This window comes from Theropithecus gelada, chromosome 2, assembly GCF_003255815.1.
Source record: "Theropithecus gelada isolate Dixy chromosome 2, Tgel_1.0, whole genome shotgun sequence".
NCBI classification, from domain to species: Eukaryota; Metazoa; Chordata; class Mammalia; order Primates; family Cercopithecidae; genus Theropithecus; species Theropithecus gelada.
Window position 1 is genome coordinate 21,433,646 of NC_037669.1, and position 20,246 is coordinate 21,453,891.

The 20,246-nt window shown below is 37.0% G+C and overlaps 1 protein-coding gene across 1 annotated transcript in view; it reads right to left on the reverse strand.

Moving 5' to 3' along the window:
• Window positions 1–20,246, reverse strand: part of SENP7 (SUMO specific peptidase 7) — a 199,254-nt gene that overhangs the window by 8,126 nt on the left and 170,882 nt on the right. Inside the window, exons 14-19 of the mRNA XM_025374920.1 lie at window positions 18,850–19,118; window positions 16,814–16,947; window positions 9,026–9,142; window positions 6,434–6,556; window positions 1,710–1,802; window positions 599–723 (exon numbers count right to left, since the gene is read on the reverse strand). Coding sequence (XP_025230705.1) covers window positions 599–723; window positions 1,710–1,802; window positions 6,434–6,556; window positions 9,026–9,142; window positions 16,814–16,947; window positions 18,850–19,118 — 861 coding nt within the window. The remainder of the gene's footprint in view (window positions 1–598; window positions 724–1,709; window positions 1,803–6,433; window positions 6,557–9,025; window positions 9,143–16,813; window positions 16,948–18,849; window positions 19,119–20,246) is intronic.

Sequence of the window (20,246 nt, forward strand, 5' to 3'; positions counted from 1 at the left end):
GTTGCAGTGAGCTATAATTGAGCCACTGCACTACACCAAGACAACATCTCTTAAAAAAAAAAAAAAAAAAGTATGTTGTACATAGTAAATACATGCAATTTTATCTGTCAATCTTTTTAAGTTAAAACAAGCAAAAAATGTCAATGGAAATAATAGTACATATTATTCCATACATTATGGAATAAACATAAAATTTAGGGTAGTGGTTACTTCTGGATTAAAGCAAGTGAAATGGGAGTGGTCACAGAGGAGATTATTATCATTATATCGGAAAGGTTTTAATTTCTTAATCCAGGTGAAACAGGTATTGATGTTGGTCATATTAGTTATACTTTTTGTATGTTTGAAATATTTCATAAGATCGATAAGTAGTAATTTTTAAGTGCCATAATAAAACTTGATATAAGAATACAACTTCAGAATTATATTTTGTCTATACATGAGTCTATCATTACAAATTTCAGATTTTTTATTCATCCTGCTAAAGTAGGTTTAATGATAATAAATAACTACACTACCATTAACTTCATTTTCTTGCCTGTAACCATTATATTATTGTCATCATTATTAAAAACACCATCTACGTTATGGATGTCACCTATTGTTTTGTTGTCATTTTGGGACTGCTGAGCCTGGGACTGCTGGGATACAGTTTGTGGAAAATCTTCATACACAGCTTCTTCTAACCAGGGAAAACAAATGACTGCGAGATACCAGTGAGACCTGTGGAAAAAGAACTACAATCTTAATACCATGCAAAGTCTAAACAACATATAATACATTCTAGAGATACATCTGAGCAAGTGAGAATAATATTTCCTATTAATTTTGAAGACATCCACTGTGATATCTCATTATAACATAGAGCATACATACCAACACTAATTAAATATCCAGAGTTACCAAGGCATAAGTAACACTATTTAGGGTAACAGATGAGTAATTCAAATTTAATTTACTTTCATACAATCAGTGTTTCCTATTAAGGACCTGCCTTAATAAATAGACTCATAGCATTATTTTTTTCATATTGGTGCTTGAAGAGTTTTTTGGGTTTTTTTTTTTTTTTTTTTTTTTTTTAAGACGGAGTCTCGCTCTGTCGCCCAGGCTGGAGTGCAGTGGCCGGATCTCAGCTCACTGCAAGCTCCGCCTCCTGGGTTTATGCCATTCTCCTGCCTCAGCCTCCCGAGTAGCTGGGAATACAGGCGTCTGCCACCTCGCCCGGCTAGTTTTTTGTATTTTTTAGTAGAGACGGGGTTTCACCGTGTTAGCCAGGATGGTCTCGATTTCCTGACCTCATGATCCGCCTGTCTCGGCCTCCCAAAGTGCTGGGATTACAGGCTTGAGCCACCGCGCCCAGCCGAACAGTTTGTTTTCTTAAGTATTTGAAGATTCAATCAAAAATATTTCTTTTATTTAGAAAATTTTTTCCTTAATCCAAACAAAAAAACATTCAGTGTCTCAGTCATTATAGTCTTGTGGTCATTTGTCACTTTATTTTTTTTTCACTACTTTTACAACATAACCATTGTCAAACCAAAATCCAAGATAAGGAATTCATTGCCTTAGCTACTTTTATAAAAAATAAAATAAAATAATACCTGAGATGTATGTGCCCATAATTTTTACTGATTATGAATCTAAAAACACCATACAATTTTTTTTCTGAATTCTTTCCAATACGTTCTTAAATAATCTGAAATACTTACGACTCATTTACAGGTACAAAGATGTAATCTTTATTAAAAATGTTTATGTGACGAGTCCATGTTCTTACTCTTTTATGTCTTCTCTGTGCCATTCTGAGAATATGAAAGATATGTAAAAATTTTTTCATTTAAGTCAGGGACTTCAAGAGCCATTTTTACATACTGTAATATCTTAAATTTAGTTTATTTAGTCATCTTCTTTAAGATATATAATATTTAACACATTATAAATGTATCCCCTTATAGTAACCCCTGGTTATTCTTAAATTTAATAACTACAAACAATAATGAAATGGACAGAATAAGGCGGCAATTTATTAAATGCTTTTTAGATTCCAAAACCTGCCGTGCAACTTAGTATAAACACAGTTAAATCTGTTTATTTTGCTTAGCTCCAGCTGGGCATGATATAAAACACTGTCATTAAACCTTAACAGAATTCTCCAACTGTTATATCTGTCATTAGGGAGGTTTTAAAACTCAGTGGGCTGAGTGTGGTGGCTCATGCCTGTGATTCCAGCTACTTGGGATGCTAAGGTGGGAGGATCACTTGAGATCAGGAGTTCAAAGCTAGACTGGGCAACATAGTGAGACTTCTGTCACTAAAAATATAAAGATAATTAGCCAGAGTGGTGACATACACCAACAGTCAGTCCCAGCTACTCAGGAGGATTGCTTAATCTCAGGAGTTTGAGGCTGTGATCACACCACCGCACTCTGGCCTGGGTAACGAGGCAAGACCCCATCTCTAAAAAATAAATTAATCAGTTAATTTAATTGAATTAAAAAATCTTAATGGAGGAGGGAAAAAAATGAGGCTTTTATTCTCAGATTCTTTAAAATAAAATTCATCTCCCTTCCTTTCATACACAAGGAAACTACAGGACAACGTTAAAGGTACCTACTTTATTTCTTCAACAAATATGTATTAGGTTCCTAAAAACAAATAATGAAAGTCACCTACACTGCCTTAGAAGGATTCATAATCTAATATGGGCAGAAAAAACTATAACAAATAACTAAAATATGTCATAAGAGGTACAAAGGAATTACGGTAAAGCAGTAAGTCCCCAACCTTTTTGGCACCAGGGACCAGTTTTGTGGAAGACAATTTTTCCAGGGACAAGGGGACGGTTCAATATGAAACTGTCCCACCTCAGATCATCAGGAATTAGTTAGATTCTCATAAGGAGCACGCAACCTAGATCCCTCACACGCACTGTTCACAACAGGGTTCGTGCTCCTGTGAGAATGTAATGCTGCCACTGATCTGACAGGAGGCAGAGCTCAGGCGGTAATGCTCGCTCACCTCCTGCTGAGTGGCCTGGCTCCTAACAGGCCATGGACTGGTACCAGTCTGAAGCCCAGGGGCTGGGGACCCCGTTATTAAAGCATCTGATACAGCCACCTTGAACACCTTGAACTGTATGCAAACAGTGTTTGCATACACACAAACACTAGTTTATTTTCTTTACCTAATCAGGGGAGTTAAAAAAGAAGGATACAAAACTAAGTTTGACTGTCAAAAGAAAGGTTTTAGGAAGGAAGAAAATGACATTTAACAGGGGGATAAAGGTGGTATGTGACTTCTGGCTCAGTCCCTTGGATGGAACTCTTATTGCAGGGGAAAAAAAGGCAAACCATTACGTTCTTATATAATTTTTATCAAGTCATACAGGAAACTGAAATCATCGCCCCATCTTGTTCATCTGAATAATATCTAAACAAAACCATATGGGTAAACATTAGGAGTAACATAGGATCCAGAATGAGCTAAAAGATTTGACAGCAATTACACACTATGTGGAAGATTAACCACACAAAAAAATCAAAGTCATATGTTTATTGAATTTTCTCATTTCAGAAGGACCCAACCATTATAATGACTATAAACAATTACTTTCAACTAGTGCGTAGTCTGTTAATTTGTTTTCTATTTGAAAATCTTAAGGACAGACATCTGGTTTTATATTGGTATTTGGTCCCTTTCCTGATTATGCTAACCTTATTTGATTGAGAATGTATTAGACATAGAATGAGGCAAGGAGGATAGGGCAGAATATAGGGGCCAAACATAATCTCCTATTCTCAGTTCCTAACTGTGTAGAAAACCTTCAACTAAATGTCCAACAGTTATCTCAGTAATCAATAACAGGCACTGTTATCATCTCGTATTTTGAGTTCCTAGTATGTTCCAAGCACTGAACAAGGCACTGGGGATAGAGTGGAAAATAAGACAGATAAGTCCCTAACTTCATGTAGCTTCAAATGAGAAACAGAAAATGAAGAAGCAAACAAACGAATAAAATGATTAGAGATCATGCTGTGAAACAAATTTTTTAAATGCCAGGATAAGTTGTTTCAGGCAGAAAATAGGAAAGAGGTCAGCACGTTTGAAAGTGGAAAGGAGGTAGGTTGAATGTCAGTATGGTAAACGAGAGGAAACAATGTTATGAGATGAGTTTAAGGAGATGGAAAGAAGCCAGATCTTGCAGGATCTCATAAAGTATAGTAAGGAAGCTGTGGCTTCTTAACACTAGTAGTTTGAGCCTTTTGGTGTGGATTTATTTGCCATTAAAATTCATATCTCTTGCTGCTCTGATGACTTTTAAAAACTGATTTGTAGAGATTCTTTGTGTAAACACTAATGCTCGGTCTGATATATCAAGTTGTGTGAATGCTTAACAGACCAAGCATTAGTATTCACACATTCGTGTGCATGGTGTGTGCGTGTGCATGTGTATGTTAGTATCTTATGCATCTTACCCTAGAGGATGCCACTCACGTAACTTTATATTTATTATGTACATAATAATCAGGTACATAATATCTGTTTTTTGAAAAAACTCTGTAATATAGCAGAATCTATCTACTTTCATTTCCTTAGTAGGAAGGTGAGTATACAAAATTCACAATCTCTACATTGAATAATCTTAAAATAAAACATGAGATTAAGTGCATAGTACCAATCATTAAATCTGCATACATAAAACAGAACAGGAGAGCATCAGAAATGTTATCTAATTTATTTAATAAATCTCCCCCTTCCATATATCCCTCTCCACTAGCCCTGATTATCAGAAATATTTTCAAATTGCAGTTTTCTCCTTAATTGATCCTGGCAGGTCTTGTCCATCAGGACAAATTCTAGACCTGTAAAGACTCTAAAAATGGAGCTGATCATACATCCCAGTCTGTCTAGGAAAGCCCTGGTATACGCACTCGTTGTCTAGTGTACCCACTGACAGAGCCTCCTATTTTTCTCACAAGCGTCCCAATTTAGACCATTAATTATACAGTCACAACACTATGAACAACAGAAAGAGCTGAACTTTGAAACTGGAAAGCTATATCCAACTTTGAAAAACTTATATAACTTCTTTAAGCTTCAATTTATAAAGACAATGACAATAATACTGTAGAATCAAATAACTTTATGTTCACTGTCTTAGTTCCTAGCAGGCACTCAATAAATATTAATTAGTCTCTCTATTCCTACCCTCTTTCTCCAACAATATATCAAATTCAAGCAGTTTATCCATTAATCCTCTTCTAACTTGTTTATTATTCCTATTATTTTAATGAGATGAATCAAACTCTCATAGCCATTTTTTTAAAGCAATCTAGTACAATAAAAACTTTGGATTAGAAGTTAAAAGGTAAAGATTTAAGTACCAACCAGTTCTGCCATTCACTAGCTGTTCATCTTAAGTAAAATTTATTAAACTTCATTAGACTGCTTCCTCATCTGAAAAACTGGGATACAGTTTATATGCCCTATCAAAAGGTACCGTCATGATAGGAAAAACTGAAATAATGTCAATAAATGGAATTGTAAATTGTAAAACAGTAGAGAAATGTTTACGCTAACTTTTAAAATAACAATAACTCAGTTTTATCATGAGTCTACTCAGATTATCATACAAATTGTTAAGTATGGGGAAAGGGGAGAAATGCCTTATGTTGCAACAACTATCCAAGTTTCTACTGTCTAAGAAATACCTCCTTTTTGCCTATCCCTAGCCACTGCTCCACAGTTTTAGTATTAACCAAAAAAATACTTGGGCAAAAATCAGCTACATTATGCAAACAAATACAGTATTTCATATAATGTAGCATAGGTTTAATTAAATAGTCTGTCATTGGGGGTCCAACCAGGAAAACAAAAACAACCCTATATAACACATAGAATGTAATGCAGGAAATTGGCTACAGCATTGACAAAAAAAGAAAAACAAAAAAACATAAAGCCAAAAACGGGGACAGTGAGACAGCCAAAGATTAGCAGAGGAGGAAACTGCTATACCTGTAGGGTAGAGGGCAAAGAGAAGAAGCAGTACCTCCAGATGGAAGCTGGAGTTATAGCAGGACTGTCCTGTGAGAGGTGGACTCACAGAGGAAATACAGCCACTGTCAGAATCATTTCCCAGTGCAAAGGGAGTAGGGAAGAAATAACCTAGCTGCTTTCTTCCTTGCCCTCCAACTTCCAGGATTTCCCCCGGGGACAAGCAATTGGAAATGCAGACTGCAAGTGTCAGCCTCCCTGTCACGGGCAGCAAAACAGTGGAAGAATGAGAAATGGCTCTCGTGGCAAACAGACCCAGGACCTGCACAAATGGTAGTACTGCCTACTCTAGGAAATACTATGAAGAAGCCACTTTACTAGGTGCATAAAAATAGTATATTTTCTCTTAAAACTTAAGTACATTAGAGGATTAACTTACGAAAGATTTGGATTATCTTCTGTTAAATTATTTTCCTTTCTTGTCAAGCATTTATAGAAAAAGCTACTAAAAATGTGACTTCGTTCAACAAGTTCATCTGATGCCTTCTCCAATATAAGATACCTGTAAAGCAGTAACCCCACAAAAGTAAATTATTTTTAGATTTTACTTGGTCTTCCCCCAATTGCCTTATGTGTTCTGGAAATCTTTGTTTTTTATCTATTTTGATTCAAAGCAATCTTGCAGTTTCCTCTAATTTCAGCTTTCAGTTTGGTTAGTTATCTAGCCTTCCATCATGTAAAGCAGAAATCACCCACTTATTCATTCATTTACTTAACAAATATTTATCAAATTCCTAACACGTGGCCCGGCATGGTAGCTCACGCCTGTAATCCCAGCACTTTGGGAGGCCGAGGCAGGCATATCACGAGGTCAAGAGATTGAGACCATTCTGACCAACATGGTGAAACTCTGTCTCTACCAAAAATACAAAAATTAGCTGGGTGTGGTGGTGTGTGCCTGTGGTCCCAGCTACTCAGAGGGCTGAGGCAGCAGAATCACTTGAACCCGGGAGGCAGAGGTTGCAGTGAGCTGAGATCACATCACTGCACTCCAGCCTGGGTGACAGAGTGAGACTCTGTCTCAAAAATAAAAAAAAAATTTAAAACTTTAAAAATTCCTAACATGTGCCAAACTCCATGTTTACACTAGAGACACAAAACAAGAGGGGAAAAATAAAGTACCTGCCCCTGTAGAGCCTATAATCCAGAGGAGTGAGGGTAGAAACTATTAATCAAATAATCATATACTCAAATATAAAAGTGAAATTATGACACTGCTAAATAAATCTAGAAAAATGTTAATAACTGTGTGATATGATTCATTTCTAAATTCTTAGTCCATTTCTGTACTAAAACAATCCTTCCATATAAGCTTATAATTCAATCGCTTAGTAACTAACCCCTTCATAATAGAAAACTCTGCTATTCTTTATAGTTTATGCAGGCTTGAAAATGTGTGATTGTTTTTTAAAAATGGAGTAGCTAGAGTTTGCAGATCAGAATACTAGAAAGGAAACAGCTACACAGAGAACTCCAGATAGCTGCAGAGAGTCCTCTTCAAGTATTTAGGAGAGTATTAATCCCTGAATGTACGTGAGGAAAGTACCCAGGGACAGGGAAAGAACTACTCAAAAAGATTAGAGAATGATACCAAGTATTCACAGAGACCAAGAATGGTGCCTGTTCCTATCAGCGAAACTGGACACTTCGTAATTCCTGAGACATTGGGTAGAGTACTCAAAAAGGTCTTTCCTCAGTAGTAAGATTAAGTTATTGGCCTCATCTAACAAATCTTAAAGGCATCAAAACATTTTCCAAATAGTTTTACTGTGTTCCAAAACAAAATTCAAGCATATTTATAAATACAAAAATATCCAGCACCCAATCAAAAAATTACCAGACATGCAAAAGCACAAAGGAATGACTCATAATGAAGAGAAAAATCAGTCAATTGAACCCAAAACTGACAGAGATGTTAGAATTGGCAGAAAAGAATATTAAAACAATTATAGCTGTATTCCATATGTTCAAAAAGAAACATGGAAGATATAAAGGAGACTCACATTTAATTCCTAAAGATGAAATCTACAATGTCTGCAAATATAATATGAGATTTTGACCTGAGTCACTGGAATAAAGATTACTAGTATTATTAGTAAAACAATAGAGCTTAGATAAGATTATAGTAAATTTGGTTTGGGAGAGATGTGTAAAATAATTAGGAGATATCTCCATCAACAGTTGGGAATCTAGGTCTAGAGCTACAGTAAGAAATGACAGCTAGAAGCAAATTTCCTTTGCATAAAGTTTTAAATGTTTTCATACCAATTCCTGCAGCTCTGGCTATACAAAAACTGGGGGAGGGGGGGTAGAAATTAAGTGATATGGATTGTTAAAATGATAGCTAACTCTTAGAGTGCTTAAGGGAGGCCAAGGCGGGCAGATCACCTGAGGTCAGAAGTTGAAGAGCAGCCCGGCCAACATGAAACCCCATCTCTACCGAAAGTACAAACATTAGCCAGGTGTGGTGGCGGGCACCTGTAATCCCAGCTACTCAGGAGGCTGAGGCAGGAAAATAGCTTGAACCCAGGAGGTGGAGGTTGCAGTGTGCCGAGACTGTGCCACTGCACTCCAGCCTGGGTGACAAGAGTGAGACTCCGTCTCAAAAAAAAAAAAAAAAAAAAAGATACAACAGATATCTAAATAGAGCTGCTTTTTTTTAGTTCCCAAAATGATTTGTAATTTGTAAGTAACTTCTTTCACCACCATAATGCAATAGTTAAAGAAATGTATATCAAAAACTAACAAAAGCTAAAGAAAAAAAAAAATATATATATAGCATCCACAGTAAGTAAAGCAATGAAACTGAATTAGTCAATTCTAGAAAACCTTGGTAAGCAAAAATTTTCCAAATCTGAAATCTTGGCAGGTTACTTTTAACAGGATTTAAAATAATTCAGAGATAAAAACATTTATTTTAAGTTTCTCAGTGAAATCTGTAAAACATAGGATCATTTATCATTGTACTTACTTAAGGTAAAAATCAATGATTACATCATTAAGAAACTCTCCTTCTTCTAAACACTCCAGATCTTCATTAGTTACTCCTAATCCCCCCTTAGTAGGTGGTGGAGGATATACAATCAACCTTAAAAGTAAAAATAAAGTTAAAATATATTGATGTTGAATATCCTATTATCTAAGAGATTTCTTATATGAAACAATAACTGGGCAGTGGTATTCTGTAACTCAAATCTGTAGGGTAAAAAACATTTGACCTGGCATAAACAATGATATTTTCCTTCCTTTATCCTCACAAGCTACTAATGGTACTCCCATTGAGTATTTTCTTTTCTTTTCCAATACTTTCCATGTGGGCTATTCTCAATAGGCTACTATCTCAATTAGTCTCTAATCAATAGGTTTTATCTCACAATCAGTTATATCATTGAAGATGCTTCTCTTCTTCATAATTTTTAACTTTCAATAAACTGATATAATAAATATGGCTTTTCCTTTCTCCATTTTCTAAGTTAATCCTCAAGACTAGTTCACTTCCTTTCAGAAAAGCTAGCAGTCAAAAATTGTGCGCTGCTCCTGGTGGCTAAGCTATACCAGCAGCAGGGCAAAAAAGAAGTAACATGGGAGCTGAGGAGGAAGTCTCCCCATAACAAAGTGCCTGCCACATACAACTTAAGAGACTATAAAGGAAACAAACAATTTAATCACAACCAGAAAGTAGTAGAGAAGAGATGACAACTAATTAGTCATCCTTCTGCTGGCATTCTCTCTTAAAGCTTAGAAATAAGACCAGTTGCGAATTCCTGGCTATAATCTTGGAATAGGTAGAGCAATACTCAATGAAAAATGTAGTCAGTAATGAAGGTATAATATGTACTTCTTGCACCAGAAAGGTTCAGAATGGTAAGAGTTATCCACATTGATTTAATCTTAGTACCATGGCACCTAAATCAAAAAAGAAAATGTAAATTTAAAGTGCTAATATGATAGTTTCTATTTTACTGGCTATTTTCCTATCCTAGTCTTTCTTTCGAGTGTCTTTCTTCAAAACAAAGAAATAGAATCACATGAAGGTATAGAAATCACCATCAAATGCACAGACTCCATATTCTGTCTTAGCACCATGAGAAGACATGGATGAAATATGAACAAAGAAGCAATTTCCGAAAGAGAACTTGTAACAAACTCCAAAGTACCTTAAATTGAAGCATATTTTAGTAAGCAATTTCATTTTCCCTATCTCATATTCAGATAAGGAATGTAGAATTTTTTAAATCATACATTGCTATTCAAATATTTTTATTTTTATTTTTTTCTATGCCAAAGCTTTCTTTTTTTTTTTTTAAATTTATTTATTATTATTATACTTTAAGTTGTAGGGTACATGTGCATAACGTGCAGGTTTGTTGCATATGTATACTTGTGCCATGTTGGTGTGCGGCACCCATCAACTCGTCATTTACATCAGGTATAACTCCCAATGCAATCCCTCCCCCCTCCCCCCTCCCCACGATAGGCCCCGGTGTGTGATGTTCCCCTTCCTGAGTCCAAGTGATCTCATTGTTCAGTTCCCACCTATGAGTGAGAACATGCGGTGTTTGGTTTTCTGTTCTTGTGATAGTTTGCTAAGAATGATGGTATCCAGCTGCATCCATGTCCCTACAAAGGACACAAACTCATCCTTTTTTATGGCTGCATAGTATTCCATGGTGTATATGTGCCACATTTTCTTAATCCAATCTGTCACTGATGGACATTTGGGTTGATTCCAAGTCTTTGCTATTGTGAATAGTGCTGCAATAAACATACGTGTGCATGTGTCTTTATAGCAGCATAATTTATAATCCTTTGGGTATATACCCAGTAATGGGATGGCTGGGTCATATGGTACATCTAGTTCTAGATCCTTGAGGAATCGCCATACTGTTTTCCCTAACGGTTGAACTAGTTTACAATCTCACCAACAGTGTAAAAGTGTTCCTATTTCTCCACATCCTCTCCAGCACCTGTTGTTTCCTGACTTTTTAATGATCGCCATTCTAACTGGTGTGAGATGGTATCTCATTGTGGTTTTGATTTGCATTTCTCTGATGGCCAGTGATGATGAGCATTTTTTCATGTGTCTGTTGGCTGTATGAATGTCTTCTTTTGAGAAATGTCTGTTCATATCCTTTGCCCACTTTTTCATGGGGTTGTTTGTTTTTTTCTTGTAAATTTGTTTGAGTTCTTTGTAGGTTCTGGATATTAGCCCTTTGTCAGATGAGTAGATTGCAAAAATTTTCTCCCATTCTGTAGGTTGCCTGTTCACTCTGATGGTAGTTTCTTTTGCTGTGCAGAAGCTCTTTAGTTTAATTAGATCCCATTTGTCAATTTTGGCTTTTGCTGCTGTTGCTTTTGGTGTTTTAGACATGAAGTCTTTGCCCATGCCTATGTCCTGAATGGTACTACCTAGGTTTTCCTCTAGGATTTTTATGGTATTAGGGCTAACATTTAAGTCTCTAATCCATCTTGAATTAATTTTCGTATAAGGAGTAAGGAAAGGATCCAGTTTCAGCTTTCTACTTATGGCTAGCCAATTTTCCCAGCACCATTTATTAAATACGGAATCCTTTCGCCATTTCTTGTTTCTCTCAGGTTTGTCAAAGATCAGATGGCTGTAGATGTGTGGTATTATTTCTGAGGACTCTGTTCTGTTCCATTGGTCTATATCTCTGTTTTGGTACCAGTACCATGCTGTTTTGGTTACTGTAGCCTTGTAGTATAGTTTGAAGTCAGGTAGCATGATGCCTCCAGCTTTGTTCTTTTGACTTAGGATTGTCTTGGAGATGCGGGCTCTTTTTTGGTTCCATATGAACTTTAAAGCAGTTTTTTCCAATTCTGTGAAGAAACTCACTGGTAGCTTGATGGGGATGGCATTGAATCTATAAATTACCTTGGGCAGTATGGCCATTTTCACGATATTGATTCTTCCTATCCATGAGCATGGTATGTTCTTCCATTTGTTTGTGTCCTCTTTTATTTCACTGAGCAGTGGTTTGTAGTTCTCCTTGAAGAGGTCCTTTACATCCCTTGGAAGTTGGATTCCTAGGTATTTTATTCTCTTTGAAGCAATTGTGAATGGAAGTTCATTCCTGATTTGGCTCTCTGTTTGTCTGTTACTGGTGTATAAGAATGCTTGTGATTTTTGCACATTAATTTTGTATCCTGAGACTTTGCTGAAGTTGCTTATCAGCTTAAGGAGATTTTGGGCTGAGACAACGGGGTTTTCTAAATATACAATCATGTCATCTGCAAACAGGGACAATTTGACTTCTTCTTTTCCTAACTGAATACCCTTGATCTCTTTCTCTTGCCTAATTGCCCTAGCCAGAACTTCCAACACTATGTTGAATAGGAGTGGTGAGAGAGGGCATCCCTGTCTTGTGGCAGTTTTCAAAGGGAATTTTTCCAGTTTTTGCCCATTCAGTATGATATTGGCTGTGGGTTTGTCATAAATAGCTCTTATTATTTTGAGGTACGTTCCATCAATACCGAATTTATTGAGCGTTTTTAGCATGAAGGGCTGTTGAATTTTGTCAAAAGCCTTTTCTGCATCTATTGAGATAATCATGTGGTTCTTGTCTTTGGTTCTGTTTATATGCTGGATTATGTTTATTGATTTGCGAATGTTGAACCAGCCTTGCATCCCAGGCATGAAGCCCACTTGATCATGGTGGATAAGCTTTTTGATGTGTTGCTGAATCCGGTTTGCCAGTATTTTATTGAGGATTTTTGCATCGATGTTCATCAGGGATATTGGTCTAAAATTCTCTTTTTTTGTTGTGTCTCTGCCAGGCTTTGGTATCAGGATGATGTTGGCCTCATAAAATGAGTTAGGGAGGATTCCCTCTTTTTCTATTGATTGGAATAGTTTCAGAAGGAATGGTACCAGCTCCTCCTTGTACCTCTGGTAGAATTCAGCTGTGAATCCATCTGGTCCTGGCCTTTTTTTGGTTGGTAGGCTATTAATTATTGCCTCAATTTCAGAGCCTGCTATTGGTCTATTCAGGGATTCAACTTCTTCCTGGTTTAGTCTTGGAAGAGTGTAAGTGTCCAGGAAATTATCCATTTCTTCTAGATTTTCCAGTTTATTTGCGTAGAGGTGTTTATAGTATTCTCTGATGGTAGTTTGTATTTCTGTGGGGTCGGTGGTGATATCCCCTTTATCATTTTTAATTGCGTCGATTTGATTCTTCTCTCTTTTCTTCTTTATTAGTCTTGCTAGTGGTCTGTCAATTTTGTTGATCTTTTCAAAAAACCAACTCCTGGATTCACTGATTTTTTGGAGGGTTTTTTGTGTCTCTATCTCCTTCAGTTCTGCTCTGATCTTAGTTATTTCTTGCCTTCTGCTAGCTTTCGAATGTGTTTGCTCTTGCTTCTCTAGTTCTTTTAATTGCGATGTTAGAGTGTCAATTTTAGATCTTTCCTGCTTTCTCTTGTGGGCATTTAGTGCTATAAATTTCCCTCTACACACTGCTTTAAATGTGTCCCAGAGATTCTGGTATGTTGTATCTTTGTTCTCATTGGTTTCAAAGAACATCTTTATTTCTGCCTTCATTTCGTGATGTACCCAGTAGTCATTCAGGAGCAGGTTGTTCAGTTTCCATGTAGTTGAGCGGTTTTGATTGAGTTTCTTAGTCCTGAGTTCTAGTTTGATTGCACTGTGGTCTGAGAGACAGTTTGTTATAATTTCTGTTCTTGTACATTTGCTGAGGAGTGCTTTACTTCCAATTATGTGGTCAATTTTGGAGTAAGTACGATGTGGTGCTGAGAAGAATGTATATTCTGTTGATTTGGGGTGGAGAGTTCTATAGATGTCTATTAGGTCTGCTTGCTGCAGAGCTGAGTTCAATTCCTGGATGTCCTTGTTAACTTTCTGTCTCGTTGATCTGTCTAATGTTGACAGTGGAGTGTTGAAGTCTCCCATTATTATTGGATGGGAGTCTAAGTCTCTTTGTAAGTCTCTAAGGACTTGCTTTATGAATCTGGGTGCTCCTGTATTGGGTGCATATATATTTAGGATAGTTAGCTCTTCCTGTTGAATTGATCCTTTTACCATTATGTAATGGCCTTCTTTGTCTCTTTTGATCTTTGATGGTTTAAAGTCTGTTTTATCAGAGACTAGGATTGCAACCCCTGCTTTTTTTTGTTCTCCATTTGCTTGGTAAATCTTCCTCCATCCCTTTATTTTAAGCCTATGTATGTCTCTGCGTGTGAGATGGGTCTCCTGAATACAGCAAACTGATGGGTCTTGACTCTTTATCCAGTTTGCCAGTCTGTGTCTTTTAATTGGACCATTTAGTCCATTTACATTTAAGGTTAAGATTGTTATGTGTGAACTTGATCCTGCCATTATGATATTAACTGGTTATTTTGCTCGTTAGTTGATGCAGTTTCTTCCTAGCCTAAATGGTCTTTACATTTTGGCATGTTTTTGCAATGGCTGGTACTGGTTGTTCCTTTCCCTGTTTAGTGCTTCCTTCAGGGTCTCTTGTAAGGCAGGCCTAGTGGTGACAAAATCTCTAAGCATTTGCTTGTCTGTAAAGGATTTTATTTCTCCTTCACTTATGAAACTTAGTTTGGCTGGATATGAAATTCTGGGTTGAAAATTCTTTTCTTTAAGAATGTTGAATAGTGGCCCCCACTCTCTTCTGGCTTGTAGAGTTTCTGCCGAGAGATCTGCTGTTAGTCTGATGGGCTTCCCTTTGTGGGTAACCCGACCTTTCTCTCTGGCTGCCCTTAAGATTTTTTCCTTCATTTCAACTTTGGTGAATCTGGCAATTATGTGTCTTGGAGTTGCTCTTCTCGAGGAGTATCTTTGTGGCATTCTCTGTATTTCCTGGATTTGAATGTTGGCCTGCCCTACTAGGTTGGGGAAGTTCTCCTGGATGATATCCTGAAGAGTGTTTTCCAACTTGGTTCCATTTTCCCCCTCACTTTCAGGCACCCCAATCAGACGTAGATTTGGTCTTTTTACATAATCCCATACTTCTTGCAGGCTTTGTTCATTTCTTTTTCTTCTTTTTTCTTTTGGTTTCTCTTCTCGCTTCATTTCATTCATTTGATCCTCAATCGCTGATACTCTTTCTTCCAGTTGATCGAGTCGGTTACTGAAGCTTGTGCATTTGTCACGTATTTCTCATGTCATGGTTTTCATCTCTTTCATTTCGTTTATGACCTTCTCTGCATTAATTACTCTAGCCATCAATTCTTCCACTTTTTTTTCAAGATTTTTAGTTTCTTTGCGCTGGGTACGTAATTCCTCCTTTAGCTCTGAGAAATTTGATGGACTGAAGCCTTCTTCTCTCATCTCGTCAAAGTCATTCTCCGTCCAGCTTTGATCCGTTGCTGGCAATGAGCTGCGCTCCTTTGCCGGGGGAGATGCGCTCTTATTTTTTGAATTTCCAGCTTTTCTGCCCTGCTTTTTCCCCATCTTTGTGGTTTTATCTGCCTCTGGTCTTTGATGATGGTGATGTTCTGATGGGGTTTTGGTGTAGGTGTCCTTCCTGTTTGATAGTTTTCCTTCTAACAGTCAGGACCCTCAGCTGTAGGTCTGTTGGAGATTGCTTGAGGTCCACTCCAGACCCTGTTTGCCTGGGTATCAGCAGCAGAGGCTGCAGAAGATAGAATATTTCTGAACATTGAGTGTACCTGTCTGATTCTTGCTTTGGAAGCTTCCTCTCAGGGGTGTACTCCACCCTGTGAGGTGTGGGGTGTCAGACTGCCCCTAGTGGGGGATGTCTCCCAGTTAGGCTACTCAGGGGTCAGGGACCCACTTGAGCAGGGAGTCTGTCCCTTCTCAGATCTCAACCTCCGTGTTGGGAGATCCACTGCTCTCTTCAAAGCTGTCAGACAGAGTCATTTGCGTCTGCAGAGGTTTCTGCTGCTTTTTTTTTTTTTTTTTTTGGTTGTTGTTGTTTAGCTGTGCCCTGTCCCCAGAGGTGGAGTCTACAGAGACAGGCAGGTTTCCTTGAGCTGCTGTGAGCTCCACCCAGTTCGAGCTTCCCAGCAGCTTTGTTTACCTACTTAAGCCTCAGCAATGGCGGGCGCCCCTCCCCCAGCCTCGCTGCTGCCTTGCCGGTAGATCACAGACTGCTGTGCTAGCAATGAGGGAGGCTCCGTGGGTGTGGGACCCTCCCGGCCAGGTGTGGGATATGATCTCCTGGTGTGCCTGTTTGCTTAAAGCGCAGTATTGGGGTGGGAATTACCCGATTTTCCAAGTGTTGTGTGTCTTAGTTCCCCTGGCTAGGAAAAGGGATTCCCTTCCCCCTTGCGCTTCCCAGGTGAGGCAATGCCTCGCCCTGCTTCAGCTCTTGCTGGTCAGGCTGCAGCAGCTGACCAGCACCGATCGTCCGGCACTCCCCAGTGAGATGAACCCAGTACTTCAGTTGAAAATGCAGAAATCACCGGTCTTCTGTGTCGCTTGCGCTGGGAGTTGGAGACTGGAGCTGTTCCTATTCGGCCATCTTGCCCTTAATCCTCAAATATTTTTAATAAACACTTTAATCTTACCAAATACGACACTTTGGCTGCCATTCATGTCTTACTGACATAAAAGTAAGTAAAATGGCACCTATTGTTTTCTTAATACATTTTTTAACTTCCTCATAATTTCTTTTTAAAAAACCCCTATTTCCATTACTATCAGCATGAAAGTAAAACTTAAAACATTTCAAAAGTTAAACTACTGAAAAGAAGCAACACGAATAAAAACTACTAATATGCCCATCTATTACAAACATGCTATGACAGTACATACTTCTGAACAGGTCCAGTGTGCCTGACTTCTCGCCATTCTTCATCTGGATTAGATGTAATAGAAAGGGAGTAGCAACCACTACTTTGCTTCTGCAGGAAGGTGTAAGTAGGCTTGGCTGCATCTGTGTTTGAGGGCTGGCAGAAAGTGGCAAGGAAAATGGTTTCAAACATCGTAACTTTCAAAAGAACAAAGTCAAAACAAAGACTTCTCTTACAAGTCTACTGTAAGAGAAAATGTGACTTTAAAAATCCCTATGAGTCATATCTATACTTTTAGATTTTCTATAGATATAACCAAACTAAAATAATACTTGTGATGAAAAGATATTGTATAAACAATGGTCAAAGATTAACTTGAAGTACTGTTTACAGATATGGACTACAGAATTAAAGAAGAATATAACAATTTTGCAGTTCAAAATGATCAAAAAATGTAATGAATATGAGGAAATAAAATTTAAAAGAAGCTACATTTATAATAATGTAATTCCATTAAATGGAAAATATATAAATATATACAATATAATTAGGATGCAAAATGTTGACATTATACATAGAGATGAAGTCTTATACTTTAACACTAATGTGGCTTTCTAAAGGCCTTTTGAATAAAAGATTAGCCTCTGGCCAAACCTGCGTATGTGCATGCATGTGCACAGGTGTGTAGATGAGTATGCCATAGCTTCTTAATAAATTATTTCCTTTCTAGAACTATTTGGCAGAGATATACAAGCTACATGTATATTACCAACCGCCTATAAAAATAAACATAGCATTTTAAAACTTACTATTGTTTTCAAGATAATTTTAGCCTTACAAAAGAGTTGAAAGAAATCAACCTTGCCCAAATTCCCCTAATCTCATCATATACAACCATAATACAATGACCAAAACTAAAAAATTAACACTGGCATAATAGTATTAACTAAACTACAGATTTCATTTTGATTTCACTTTTCTATTAATATCCTTTTTCTGTTACAGGATCCTACAATTCCTTAGTCTTTTCTTGTTTTTCCTGACCTTGATACTTTTTTTTTTTTAGACAGAGTCTCGCTCTGTCACCAGGCTGGAGTGCAGTGGCACAATCTCGCTCACTGCAACCTCCACCTCCTTGGTTCAAGCGATTCTCCTGCCTCAGCCCTCCCAGTTGCTGAGGTTATAGGCGCGTGCCACCACACCCAGCTAATTTTTGAATTTTTAGTAGAGACATGTTGGCCAGGATGGTCTTGATCTCTTGATGTCGTGATCCACCCGCCTCGGCCTCCCAAAGTGCTGGGACTACAGGTGTAAGCCACTGCATCTGGCCGACCTTGATACTTCTAAAGAGTACTGGTCAATTATTTTGTAACTGGATTTGTCTCATTTTTCTCTACTGAGATTACATATTATTGGAAAGAATACTGCAGAAGTGATGTGGTACTTCTCAGTGCATGATATGAAGGGGTGTGTTATGTCAATATGTCTTATTATTGGTGATGTCCATTTTGATAACTTGGTTAAAGTGATGTCTACAAGGTTTCTCAACTGCAAAGTTACTACTTTTCTTTTCATAATTAATACATATTTTATGCTAGAGACTTTGAGATTATGCATATATTTTGTTTCTACTTAAATTTTTACTCATTAAATTTAGCATCTGTCAGTGGACTTTGACTGCAATAATCACAAACAAGTGTTCTACTGGTGGTTTTATATTTCCCTTATTCCTTTTCATTTATTAATTGGATTTTTTCTAAGATATAATTGTCCCGTATCCACCGTGTATTATTTATTCATTCATTTACTAACTCAGCTATTTATATAAATATAGATGCATATTTATTTTTTATTTGGTTATAATCCCATGCTGTCCTTACCGATTTTGTTTAACAAATTGTTCCAGCATTGGCAACGGGAGCTCTTTTGGGTTGGTTCCTGTGCCCTTTTCACAAAATTTAGCATTTGAAAGCAGCCTAATATCAATGCATAAATATCAATGAATAAACCCTTCTGAACCTCCCCCTTCTCTGCCGATTATATTAATGACATGCTAACCTGAGATACTGATTTCAGCTTCATTTCTTCAGCAACAGCAACACCAGCAGGGAAAGAGTAAGTTGAAGCACAGTAATAATGAATAAAAGAACTTTCTTTCGAAGAGAGGTTCTGAAACAAAGGAAATGCCTGAACCCAAGACAATGGATAAGAAAGTTCTAATTCTCCACTGATTATACTTATTTCCGTCATAATATCTTTCAGCTTCAATTCTTCTCTTTGTGAAACAGGATTGTGTAGTTCAAGGAAAATGAATTCACTAGATTTTGCTACAAAAGGAAAAAATAATTTGTATTAATAGTATTATTTTTCAAGAGGATTATAATAAAAGTAATTTAATTATTAATAATAGTAAGGTTGGAATATAACCCCAAGTATTTTGTATTTTAGGTAATAATCAAGGCAAATTAATATCCCAAAAGCAGGCCATTAGTAATCCAGAATCAAAACTCACAATTGGTGGACTCTTGTTCTACTGCACTAAAATGTCACAATAGTACTGATTGCTATACCTGCAGTGACTGACATTTAGTAATAGTAAACATTTGTTAATATATGAATGAATGAATGAATATTATTTTTCTCTAGCCTCCTTTATGAATCAATTCTATCAACTAGAAAAGTATTCCAATTAAACACCTCCTACATTTTCTCCTCAGTCATTTCAATGGTGACCTCAAAAGACATTCTCTACCCAGATAATGCTTATAAATGGCTGTTTCTATTTTCCCCACCTTCTCTGCTATTTAATCATGAATTTTCCTACTACAAGTAATTAGGACAGGAAAATAACAAATTTGAAAGTTATAAAATTTAGTTCACTACTTAACATCTTTACTGTGCAGGAGAGTAGGAAAAGGTAGAGGGATCAAACAGGTAAGAAAGAACCTTACTAAATTTGATTGATGTAGTTCTAAACCCAACTCCTTTAGGAGTTTGAGACTAAACAAAGTTGAAAAATATCTCAAAATGTATATATATTATGTAGATAAGTGTTATAGGTGCATATGGGAAAGTATTCAACTGAATCTTAAAGGAATAATATATACATAAGTAAAGTGAATTTCACTTTTTAGGAACTAAAGAAAAGACTGAAGGCAAAGACTTTCATATTTTATTTAACTTTGCTGCTAATTCTGTCAGAGTTCATTATGATCAAGGGCAAGAAACTCATAAGAAAGGTAGTTGGCCAGGCACGGTGGCTCACACTTATAATATTAAAACTTTGGGAGGCCAAGGCAGGAGGAGAGCTTGAAGCCAGGAGTTTGAGACCAGCCTGAGGAACATATCAAGAGCCCATCCTTGGAAAAAGAGAAAGAAAAAAAAAAAGGAGAAGAAAGAAAGAATTTGGGCTTATTTCTGGGTTCTCTATTCTGTTTCATTGGTCTATTTGCCTA